This window comes from Neovison vison, chromosome 11 (genome assembly GCF_020171115.1).
Source record: "Neovison vison isolate M4711 chromosome 11, ASM_NN_V1, whole genome shotgun sequence".
NCBI classification, from domain to species: domain Eukaryota; kingdom Metazoa; phylum Chordata; class Mammalia; order Carnivora; family Mustelidae; genus Neogale; species Neogale vison.
In genome coordinates, this window is record NC_058101.1 from 177,238,426 (window position 1) to 177,251,262 (window position 12,837).

General features: G+C 44.4%; 1 protein-coding gene across 10 annotated transcripts in view; it reads right to left on the reverse strand.

Annotated features, from left to right (window-relative positions):
- Positions 1 to 12,837, reverse strand: part of TACC1 (transforming acidic coiled-coil containing protein 1) — a 115,507-nt gene that overhangs the window by 48,316 nt on the left and 54,354 nt on the right. For 3 of the 10 annotated variants that reach the window (XM_044225346.1, XM_044225351.1, XM_044225349.1), the window contains exon 2: positions 10,671 to 10,786. Coding sequence is in view for 9 of the 10 variants with exons in the window: in XM_044225351.1 (XP_044081286.1) it covers positions 10,671 to 10,786 (116 nt within the window). In the remaining variant the exon portion in view is untranslated. Of the gene's footprint in view, positions 1 to 10,670; positions 10,787 to 11,741; positions 12,205 to 12,837 lie in introns of those variants that run through there. The other 7 variants (XM_044225343.1, XM_044225341.1, XM_044225345.1 and 4 more) reach the window with 5 other exon arrangements.

Below are 12,837 nucleotides of genomic sequence, written 5' to 3' on the forward strand. Positions count from 1 at the left end.
TTCCCTCTCTCTCTCTCTGCCTGCCTCTCCATCTGCTTGTGATTTCTCTCTGTCAAATAAATAAATAAAATCTTTAAAAAAATAAAATAAAATAAAATAAAAAAAAAAGGGATATGGCTCAAAGTCTCAGAGCGGGAGCACTGTCCTCCAATTCCTACTAAAATGTTCTACTACACCACAGACTTACATTTCAGAAAATGCTTTAAATAGTCTCTTATATATATCACTTGTAGGGACACGGATTTCAGAGAGGTGTAGGTCTCACCATCACATCAATTTGGGATTTTAAATTTCTCTTGAGGAAGCCTATAATGTGCTAGATAGCGTCTATTTATGGAAAAAGGTGGAAAAAATGACATCACTCCTCTCTCCTACAACAGATACAGAGAATTTAAGAACCAGCCTAGAGACAAGACAATGAGCAAGCTCTAAGTTTTGTTCTTGTTTGGGGAGGAGAAGTTGTTTTTTTCCAATGCTAATTTTTAACATTTGACTTCTTTCAAGATCTCCCTCACACATTCCCCTATTAAAACTATCTCTTTGCTGCTAAAACTCCTGGAGAAGCCAAGGAGGCCAAGAAGCCTGGGAAACAGAAGCCGGCTAGCTTCCTCCAAACTACGTTCAGTGGAGGTCTTAGGTCCTAGTCCCCACAGCAAACCAGAGCACCCAAAGCAGAGCTGATATTCCATCGGTGCCCCCCATGCGGGGCCAGTGTGTGACACATAAAAGACTTCCTTCTCAACTGATTATCTTTTACATACAGAAAAAGTACATGTAAGTAGTGGTAAAGCTGTGCAGCTCTAAACCAACAGCTGTAAAGGATTAACATTTGTTCTTCATTTGACCCTTTCCCTTTGAAGAGCTCTCCTCCCTCAAATGTATGGCTTGGTCCTGCCCTCCCACCCCCACCTCCCCTGTTTGAATCCAAGCTTTAGGAGGGAAATAAGTGTGATTCTGGCACTTGTGCCAACCCCTTCCTGCTAAAGTGGTCTGACCTGAGGAGACTGTTAATAAGGTACATATTAGCATTTAGGCATGTGTCCAAAATTCGAGGTTTTTTTTTTATTTCCCCAGCTTTACATCTGAATTCCCAGTCAGTCCCTCTGATTACCTCAAAGCTGAAATGTATTTTATATACGTACATTCTTAGCCACTTAGGCAAGGGGCACAAGCCTTAAAATGGAGTAGAAGTGGACACGATCTATATTGCCTGCGGGAGGGATAACAATACAAGCAGGCCTTTTCCAGGAACGCTGGGTAGAACTTCAGGGTATAGGCGGTAGAACTCACACTCCCCTGACAACCACTGGGGCCCCAGGTCACCCAGAAGCATGAGAATAAGGAGGGGATTCCAAGTGAGTGAGTCAAGGCAGGAAAATGCAGAACATCCTCTTAGCTATGCCATAATTTTAAGATGTCACTACTTAAAGCAAAAAAAATCGACACCCAACACCCTCTCCACACCCACACCCACCCCTGACCAAACCCAGACAGCAACAAATAAACTGTCCAAACTTCCTCTTCCCCACCCTCCAAGAAAAAAAATTTTTTTTTTTTAAATTACCAAGTAAAACACTACTCAGGAACTGCAGAAGGGGGCAGGGGCAAGTTTAGTAGTTTTTTGCAAGAGATAAGGCGCCAGATGCCATTTCTCCTGAGATAAACTTCTAACTCCTGATGAGGCTTACTGCAAAATATGACTCCATAGTTAAAGAATAATCTGGAAAGCCACTTAATAAGCTGAAAAAGCTTATACTAAGGATAAAGAAAATATTTCAAATTTCCAAACCAGCTTGTTATGCTGTTTTACTTAAAGAGATCCAAACTCTACTCGGAAGGCCAAGATCACAATTTCATGAGGGAGGGGCCCACCAAACCTGAGTGTCTGACCACCAGACAGCCAAACCTTCTTCCCAGAAACCCATCCAACAATGAACATATCTTCTCTTCTTGCTCCTGAGATGCCCTGGAGTTTCAGAGGCATCTGGATTTGTTCAAGGTTACATTTCAAATACATTAGAAATCCCCCACCACAGACAGAAACTGTGGAAGCCCCTCCCTGTAGGACTTTTCCTCCATCCTCAACTCCTGCAGCAGGAGGAGCAGAGAGAAAGAGCACGTGCTAACAGATGGGACTCCTCTGAGAGATGTGAAATTGTGTAACTTCACCCCATTGCTGCCAAACAACCAGAATGTACATCTCTTCAGAAATAATTACTGGAGAATTCAAAATACCAACTGCCTCTCTCACAAAGTAGCAACCGCCCACACAGGAGCTGGGGGCTGATGCAGGATAAAGGAAAAGAGAAATGAGCCTCCAGACAGAGCAACAGCAGCCGATTCACCAGGCACATCAGATGCCTCCACAACAGGTCAGGGACCCTGGTTGAAGACCATGTTATTTCTCTGGTCTCTTCTGCTCCTGCAGTCTAAGAAAAGGGGCAAAAGGAAGGGGTGGGTAAAGTAACCAAGAGGCCCCAGGGGAAGAGAATAATAAAAAAGTTTGAAGTCTTTGAAACCATACCCTTTGGAATAAGTTTTTTTTAAGAAATAGAAAACAGTCTTATGCTAGTCAGCCTCCAAGATGGCCCCCAGTGAGGGTGCCATTTACCAGGTGAGATGAATCCCATCTCCTGGCAATCATGCCATTGGACCGACCGGTGGAACCAAAAAGATATTGTGGAAATAACTGTGACTTCTGAGGCTAAGTCATAAAAGACATTACAATTCCCATCTTGCTCTTGGATCACTCACTCTGTGGCTAGTCAGCTGCCATGCCAGAATACTCAAGCAACCCCATAGACAGAGAGGTCCGTGCACAAGATAAAGAACCTGCCAGGCAGGAGTGAGCTACCTGAGGATAAGTTCTTCCAGCCCCAGTCAAGCTCTTAGATGACTACAGTCCCAGCCAATACTGTGCCTTCTCACAAGTAACCCTAAGCCAGACTGCCCAGCTAAGCTGCTCCCCAGATTTCAGGCATATGAAAACTACGTGAAATAATATTTATTGTTCTAAGCTGCTAATAAGTTTTGGAGTAATTTGTTATGCAGCAATGGATAACTAATACAGGCCTCTTAGAAACTCCTCTTTCTATCCGAAAATAGGTACAGAGTCCCAGGAGGCTGCAAACATCTCTGCATGTACCTCTTCTTAACCACACACAACTCACAGGTGGAGAGAGAAACCAAAAGCTACTAGAGAATATGTCCCCTTCCTCTTAATTTCTCACTGATGAGTTGAAGCGAAGCATTAAGGGTGCAAAATGTTTTCAACAGAGCTGCTTACCCAGTAACATTTTTTTTCTTTCCTGTTGCTGGCTCTGTGTCTAAATTTTGCTACTAACTCCTGATATTCAAAATTCCTGAAGTACATTTTTTTATTTCACGTATTATACGTGCCAAATTAATAAATGTGGAATATATATCCCCAATTGAACTTTTTTTTAAGTTACTTTCACTTAACAGGGTACTTTTGAAGGATGTTCTCTCCCCATCATACACTCTTGTCCTGGCAACATTTTAAGAACTTTTATTTCCTCTGATAAGTTTTCTCTTTAATCAGTTAAGAGAGAGAATCACAGATGCCCTGGGGAGATAAGCTGTATAATATGTCCCATAAAGCTCTCGAGGTGCAATCTTAAAAGTTGAATTTAAGACCCCACTCTACTATGAGCAGTAAAGACGCTAGCCTTGATTTCCCAATCTTTGGAATGGAGATCACATGCATCCTATCTCATAGCATCAATGTTCTAAATATCAAGTAAGATGCTGAAAAGAAAAAAAAAAAAAGCCTACTTGCTTCCAATCCACTAAATATCAGCTGACGCAGAAAGCCAGGTGGTCTGCTAGGGGAGAGTCTTATGGTAGGAAAGCTGGAGATCAACAATATACTGTTATATTTCTGGCAATGACACGGGAAAGAGTGAACCTGGACTGGTAGGAAAATATGTTTATCTGCCAAACAGAACTGCCAGGTTAAATCTTTTCATTTGTGAAATAATGAAATACCCACTTGGCCATTAACAATCTCACCCCTGGAGATCTGATCATGTTTGTGGAAACTCATAAAATTAGGTTCACATACAAGCAAAGGTGAGGGTGAGATCGAAACTTACAAGCAACAATCCCTTCCTAGACCCAATGCTAACAGTTTTCAGGCAGTTCGGCAACCTTCATTTATCACATCTCCACCAAAATGGCTGTTTTGTTCTAGGGTGATAAACCAGGATCTCCCCATCACTGACCTGAGGTTAGGAGATTGCAACGAACTGGTTTATGCTGCCAGGACTTCCTATGAAGGGTGTTACTCCCCACTTGAAAAAGACACTACAAGTACTCTTTCACCTAAATGTTTAAATGGCTTTAGACCACATCCATTTCTTTTTAAGTGGAGCATCTAATGGCAGCAACACCATTTTGGAAGGGTTGTCCTCAGCTGGACACGTACACCCGATACCTTCAACCACCACAAATTGTCAAAGTAAGCTATTTCGCTTTGTTTGATGCTCTGGTAAGCCCCAAAACGGGGAGTACAAGTCTGAAATGAGTTTAATTCTTACAACATTTCTCAAGAAGATCTTGAATTCACTGTTCATTTTTAAAGAAAAATACTTTGTAGTTATTAAAATGTTTACTTTCAGCAGGCAGACTTTTCCCCACCCCTGAGTTTTTTATTTTCCCCAAGAAAACTTTCTCTTTGGGTAGAGCACCACACAGAAGCTCCACATGGCTCATTACACTCATATAAATAAAGCAACAAAGAAACATGGCCCTGGTCCCTAAAAACATATCTGGGGGGAGAAACAAAGATTGTACCATGCTGCTGAAGTTTTCAAGCTTTAAACATCTTACAGGACTATAATATAAAAATTTAAATTCAACTGTGAAAGGGCCAATTACATCAAAAAATAAAAAATAAAAAGATTGGGATGGTTTCAGGTATTGTTGAAGGAGCCATGGGGTTGAACTATTAGACTAGGTAACATTAAGGTTCCTTATTAGTCCCATTATTTCTAGATTTCTAGGAAATTCTACTAAAGCCATCCCTTAGGGACAGGGAGAGGATGTTAAACTAAATTCTTAGGAGAGCCATACTCATGGATTCGACTAAAACACTTTAATAAATACTTAATGAAAAATGTCTGCATACTATTTTCTTATACATGTTACCCAAAGCCTTAGAATCAAAAACCTAAGGCTCACATTTTAACAAGATTTGCATTCTAGGTCTTAATATATGCATAGTCTGAAACAATCCAATAAATATACCATTTCAATCCTACAATATATACTAACAATATACCACACCACCCATCAAAGAAATTCTGAAACACCCAATTAAAACCATTAAATGAAATTAAAACCATTAAATTAAAACAATTAAGAAACACTTAAAGGGTAGAAATTTAAGATCTATGTATTTGTACTTATATTAAATGATTCCCAAACTCTCTTCATTCTTTCCTAATTTCCTTTATTCATAACTCCTTGGATCTTTTAGTTAATTGAAAATCAGGTACACTGACAGACCAATGACATCTGTTGTTTTGCAAGGGAGGCTAATAGCCAGCCAGCCTAAACCAGTCTTACCCTAAAGCCTTACCTGACCATACAGGCCCACGCTAACGGCACCTGGCACCATGCTTCATCATTAATTAATCATGGATAGCCTTGCCGCTTTCCTTTTATTTAAGATTGTATTTATTTATTTGACAGAGATAGCACCAGAGAGAGAACATAAGCAGGGGAGTGGGAAAGGAAGAAGCAGAATTTCCCATGAGCAGGGAACCTGATGGGGCTAGATCCCGGGACTCCGAGATCATGACCTAAGGTAGAATAGAAGCTCAACGACTGAGCCATCCAGACAACTGCCTTGCCGCTTTCTTTATAAAGTTATCCCAAATTACTTAGGCTTTAGATTTTTATCAAAATTATCTTAAGTGTGGATCTAGGTCAGCAAACATTTTTGTCAAGAGCCAAACAGTTAATATTTTAGGATTTTGCAGGCCATTCTCTGTTCCAAGTACTCAGCCTTGCTATTTCAGGGGCTCCTGGCTGGCTCAGTAGAGCATATGACTGAATCTCAGGATTGTGAGTTCGAGCCCCACAGTGGTTGTGGAGCCTACCTAAACACAAACAGAAACACCTTGCTAATTTAGTGTAAAAAGAGCCATAAGAGACAACACCTAAATGAGCAAGTGTGGCTGCATTCCCATAACACTTTATTTATGGGCCCTAAAATTTGAATTTCATATAATTTTCACACAGCCAATTTTTTTCAACCATTTAAAAATGTAAAAATAATTCTCAGCTCCCAGGCATAACAATAATTGGCCACAGCAGGAAGCAGGCCACATTTGGTCTATGAGCCACAGCCTGATTCCTGATCTAGACTACCAAAGTGTGTCAACAAACAACTTCACATTCCCCCCAGGCCTCCAGCAGTAAATACCAGCAGATTGATCCTGTTTATCTTCCCTTCTATTTCAGGAAAACTATCCTATGTCTTTGAAATACTGAGGCATCTAATTAACACATCAAACAGGATAGATTTAACTAGTTGTTCCAAGGGCATATGAGAGCGGCAGCACGAATTAAGATTTTCTTTCTCAAAAAAAGGTAAAAATCTATAAATGAAGGTCTATGTGTGGTAAGGCGACTTCTAGTAGCAGAGGACATTCACTTTTAAAATCTAAAACGATGGACAAAACCACAGTCCACCAAAAAAAGACGGGGGGGGGGGTCCGGCGGGGGAGGGTATGAACCTGAGATTGAACCTTCTTCAGAAATCCTCTCACAGGTGATGTCTCCTCACTGACACAACCCCAGACAAAGAGAAGGAACAGTAATAGCAGCTTAAACAGTCTTTGTTGGGGAGGAAGACAGATAGAAAACACAGAATTACCAGCCCAAATATTACAGCCACTACTCTAGTATTTTCAAGGAACCTCTTTGGTTCAAGTTTTAGTTTAGCAGTTAGTCTGAAACCAGCTTCTATCTGTGGCTTAAAAAAATCTCCGCAACGTCATCTACCTTTTAATATCTAGAATGGCCTGTAGCTCTGTCTCCAGAAGCATTATACAGAGTAAGTTCCCCCCAAAAAACTTCCAATAAAAAGAAAATCAGGGGCGCCTGAGTGGCTCAGTGGGTTAAAGCCTCTGCCTTCGGCTCAGGTCATGATCCCAGCGTCCTGGGATCAAGCCCCACATCCCACATCGGGTTCTCTTCTCAGCAGGGAGCCTGCTTCCTCCTCTCTCTCTGCCTGCCTCTCTGCCTAATTGTGATCTCTGTCAAATAAATAAATAAAATCTTAAAAAATAAAAAAAAAGAAAAACAAAATTAACTTCAAATAGACGTAGAAAATCAACTTCAAATGTTTCCGTGTGTTCAAAGAATCTGATGGAGTTTGGTGGGCCACAGGTATGGGATATAGGATACAGCCCATACATCGGAGGACCATTATATATAGAAAACCAGAATCTTTTACATATGTTAACTTCAATCCCTGACTAACAACTCATAAATCATCCCTCCAGAAGATACAGTCTTATATAAACTACCTACCACGTCCTGAAACCACAGAAATATGAAAGACTAACTTTATCAGGAGCCAAATGATTAACAATTTCAGGAGAAAGAGGACCATCCAAGCCTAGAAATTAAGACTTCAACATGAAATAAGTCTCTAGGAATTTTTGTCCACTAATACTGTTCCTGGTCAGACCTGTGCTTTGGTAGTATTTTTGTATTTACTGTGCATGTATAACAAGGCCATCAGCAAGACTCTGGCCTAAGTCTCCTTCTACAAGTTGGGCAGAAGTTCTCAAAGGCAGGATACTACCAGGCTAATATGCAATCATCCTATTACTTAAAGATCCTAAATTGAAAGTTTTCTTAATATGGAGTGGTAATTTCCCAGATTGTACACCCTCCCCCCACCTCCTGCCAAAGACATGGCCTTCAATCACCTTCAATCACAGAGCTTCCCTGGTTGAAGACTCTCTAAAAGAAAACCTTTTAGAGAGAGTAAGAAATAGAGAATGAGCTAGAAGCTACCAAAACATATTAAAAAAAAAAAAAAAAGAGTCAGTGGCACAGGAAGGACCAAACAATTGGGTCTCTATGGCTCTGGGGGCCTGAGCCATACAGGCCTCTATGCAATTAGCAAAGAATTTGTCAAGATGAATCAGACTACCAGCTGACAGAATGGTGAATGGTGAGGAAGGGGCCACCCAAGCTGAGGGCAATTCAAAGAGACTTTCAAATAGCTACTTAACTTGTCTGGTGAGCATTATTTAAATTTGATGAGAAAGCTTCAAAACAGTTCTTTCCAGCTTTCAAATCTCCTTCTGATCTGCCGATCTTAAGAGGGGAAAAGGGAAGCTATGAAGAAGCGCATCTTCTGTGCTGTAAAGTTCAGTGCCACACTCGAGTGCTCCAGTACATAAACTTGCCTGTTCCCATATAGTCTCTTCCAAAAACAATGGTGAAAAGCAACCGGGATGAGTTGAGGCTATGGCTAAATTTTCAGCAGGGGACGCAGTAGAAAGTTCCCCATTCAAAGCAAAATCAACTCACAAAAAGCAGGGATCATTTCACCTATAATTCCAGCTCCACAACGAAGTCTATCACAAAGCACCTGACTTCCCTAAGCAACCTGTGAGGAAGTCACGAAGCCATAAAATACGGTAACTGCTAGAAAAAAAGTCATCATTAGGTCAAAAACTAGTTAAGAGAATAACTGAAAGCTGGCTCTATCCACCATCGTACGATGATGGTGACAGTGACAGATAATGGAAAAGAGAAAGCACTCAACAAGGACATACGTGCTCGAGTCCCTTCTCCAGACAGCAGCTACTTACTCTTTGAAAAGGGATGTCAACGCATGATGTCTCTGCTCAAAGCCCTCTGTTGTGGGTTAAACTGTGTCCCTCAAAAAGATATGTTGAGGGGCTCCTGGGTGGCTCAGTTGGTTAACCGTCCAACTCCTGATTTCGGTTCAGGTCATAATCTCAGGGTGGTGAGATCAAGCCCTGTGTGGAGCTCTGTGCTGAGGTGGATCCTGCTTAAGATTCTCTCTCTCCCTCTGTCCCTTCCCGCCTAAAGCACTCGCTCTCTCTTTAAAAGGAAAAAAAAAAAAAAAAAAAAGATATGTTGAGTTCCTAACTCCCCATACCTGTGAATGTGAACTTATTTGGAAATAGTACCTTTGCAGATGTAATCAAGCTAAGATGAGGTCATACAGGATTAGGAGGGTCCCTATATCCACTGACTGGTGTCCTTAAAAGAATGTCATGTGAAGGCACAGAAACACAGAGCAAAAGCCTGTCATCTAATGGAGACAGAGACTGAAGTTATGCTGCCACAAGCCAAGGAACACCAAGAATTACTAGCAACCACCAGAAGCTAAAGGAGACAAGAAAGGATTCTTCCCTAGAACCTTTGGAAGGAACATGGCTCTGTGGCTCTGCTGACACCTTGATTTTGGACTTCCAGCCTCCAAATCTGTGAGAGAATACATTTCTGTCATTTTAAGCCATTACAAAATGTTTCAGACTTCCCTTTATCTGGCTAACTTCAGCTCCTACTGTTCCCTCCCTAGTCACTCCACTCAAGCCACACTAGCCTCCTTCCTGGTCCTCAAAACCCTCCCACCACCGGGCCTCGCCCCATCCCAGGATGGTCCTGCGTCAGGCCTTTGCAGATACCATTCACTCTGCAGAAAGGGTTCTCTCCCCAAGAATCTGCAAGGCTGTTTCCTCAATCTCCCCTCAGGGCTCTGCTCAAGTTCCCTTATTGGCAAGGCTCCGCCTATTTATCCTTCAGCATCTCTATCCCCACTCCATACACCCTATTCTCCTTCCACTGCTTTATTTTTCTCCATAACACTTAAGCTGACATAAATATCTTGCTTAACCTTTAAAAGGTCCATCTCCCTCCATAATGTTAGCTTAGTGACAGCAAGACATTTTCACTGCTGAATCACAGCGCACTCTATTAAGTGGATAAACAGATTCTATCAGGACAGGTGAAATTTTACTCGAAACTGGCTGAGTGACAAGAAAGGTTTCTACTAATTAAATGGAACAACAGAAGCTTTTGTAGACGAAGGGCAGGCTCAAGGTTGAGCTCTGAGGGGGCTAGGAGACAATCTCTGTGCCAGGTTTTTTTAGGTAGACTGAGAAGCTCACCACCATTCCTGTGTAGATGAGGGGAAAGGTGAACAATTTTAAAGATTCCTTTCTATCTAAATAAATCAACTCTTACCTATAAATTTTGTCCCCAGCCACACACACACCCCTGGAGAAAGTGATTTAGCTTCAGAAATAGCCAAAGCCAATTTAAACATACCTCCCTCCACCTCTGCATTACCACACATATTTTTGGTTTGGGGGAGGCTGGGGGGAAGGGTGCAGCAGGAATATCTGATAATGATAATTTTATCTTGCAAATATAAATATACAAACTACTTAAAAAGAAAGCCTCTGACCACCACATTCCTAAAAAGCAAACAAAAACATTTCAAAAAAGCCAGGAGCTTTAAAACTACTTTCCTAGTAAGTACTTAATCCAAAGCTTTTTAAAAAGCCCGAAGTTAACACTCCTCCTTTCCTCATTTACATCTTCAAAACTTTAAACAAAAGAGGCAGAAAATGAAAGTCTGTCTTTACCTTGGATTTTGGCCCCTGGTCCTGCCAATCCTAGGGATGAATCACAGGATTCCTTGAGAGGCGATCTGATTGGTGTTTCAGCTTCAGGGGTCTCAAAATTACCTTCAGAATCCGAGCTGCCAAGGGGGAAAAATGAGGAATTACCACTTTCAACGGTATTTCCGACACCCTTTACAGTCTACATATGGACAGAGTCCAGCATTTTTGCCTAACTTTACAACCCCACTAGTCCCAGCAGGGACTGGCCTGTGGCAGCTCACCATGGGGTTTTCTTGCTGGGCCCTTCTGGGCCTTTTGCCTGGCATCCTGTCTGCCTGATATTCCTCCATCCTCCGGAGCTTTTCTCCATCACGATTTATTTCCGAGGTCATCCTTTCTTCTGATATCCCCCCAAAAGCGCTTTTCAACAGACTCCTTTTCTAACAAGAACCCCTACTCATAGGCTTAAAAAATTAAGATTGCCCCCTCCTCCTAAAAATTAAGTCAGCTCTCGCCACGATCCCTTTTTCTCAGGCAGGCCTCTACCTGTCTGGAACTCACTCGGCCCCAAGCTGAGAACACGGTCACCTGCCTTCCTCAGTCACTCGGTGACAGCTCAGCAAAGACCACCATTTCTCACCAGCTGCCAGGGGCCTGTCATCACGCGACCTTCTTTACCAAGGCTGCATTTTCGGGACACACAGGGACACCAGCACGGCCTGGGAGCGACTTCTTCCCCACAGAGAGGGCCCCAAGTTCTACGGGTGTGATCAGTGACACTGTGTGTGTGTAGGGGCGGGGGCGCGGGGCTCAAAGCTTAAGAGAAAGTGACTGAAGCAGACCGGGATGCGGAAAGACTGCAGATGCAGGGTTAGGTTCTGAATCGAGCTCATACTGAAACGGGGGAAAGGGAACACCGGACAGAACATCCTGAACTTTCGAATGCACAGCGGGGCCCCTGCTACGGGTAGGGACGCAGCGTTGCGATGATAATGGTTACGCGGCTGAGCGACCACACACACGCACACAGAATGAGCCGCAGATGGATGGAGGGCAGCACGTCGGCATCTCGGCAGGGATGCGTGTACTTGCCTGAAACTCAAGGATTTGGTCTCGGCTTGCGAGTCCTCCTCCTCGGGGTCGCCCTCTGGCCCTCCGGCCTCGTCCTCTCCGGCGCCCCCGCCGCGCACCGCGGACCAGGTCCATTTCGCCCACTGCACTGGGGACAGGATCTGCCAAGGGCTGAACGCCATGAGCGCGGCTCCTCTGGCTCCAGCTCCTAGGAGTAGGGGAAGGGGGAGAGCCTTTTTTCCCTTTCAAAATGGAGGGAACGGGTGACAGACGCCTGTAAGCGTTTCCAGCGGAGGCGCGGATGTGGTTAAACGAGCGCCGTCGGGGGCCCGGGTGGAGCGCTTCCTCTCGGCCGGCAGGCAACGCCGCTTCCTCCTCGTCCTCCTCCTCGAACGGTGCGGCCGCGGCCACCCCCGCACCGGCGACTCCCGCGGGGAAGATGCCTCTCCTGGGGCCTCCTCAGGGCCCAGCCCGCGGCGCCGGGCGGCTCGGGTCTCGGGGTCTCTGGCTCCCGCCTCCCGGCCGGCGGGGCGCGCATCAGCTGCCGCGGGAGCCGCGCCCCAGGAGCCGCCCCCTTGGACCGTACTATTAGCGCGCGCGGGCGGGGGCGGCGGCAGCGCCGGGCCTTTGAAGTCCTCGGCGGGCCCGCCCGATCCCCCCGCCACGGCGCCACTCTGGTCGCGCCCGGACTGCGGGAAGGGGGCTGCGGGGCTGCGACTCTGGCGGGCAGAGCACCCAGGCGCCCCCAACAGCCCTGTCAGCTGCAGGAGCCGGGAAGATCCTTTTTCTGGGTCCGCGCACGCTGGACTTTTCCTCCTTCCCTTCTTATTTTTTCGTCTTGCTACTGTGACTTAATGGCGTTGTAACATCGAACCGCACAAAAGTGAAGCCCTGTATTTAAAAACACACGCGCGCGCGCGCACAGACACACACAAACTTTGAGGCCGCTGTTGTCTGAGGTTTCTCTCTCTCCCTGACATTGACAGCGTGGAAGATTTCAGCCTATTCACCTCCGACCCTGTCGCTCCCAGGATTTGGAAATTCCTCAGCAACGCTACAAGAGTAGCCAAGCGCTGGAACTGGAGATGTTTTGTCCCTCCCCACACCGCAGTCGTGG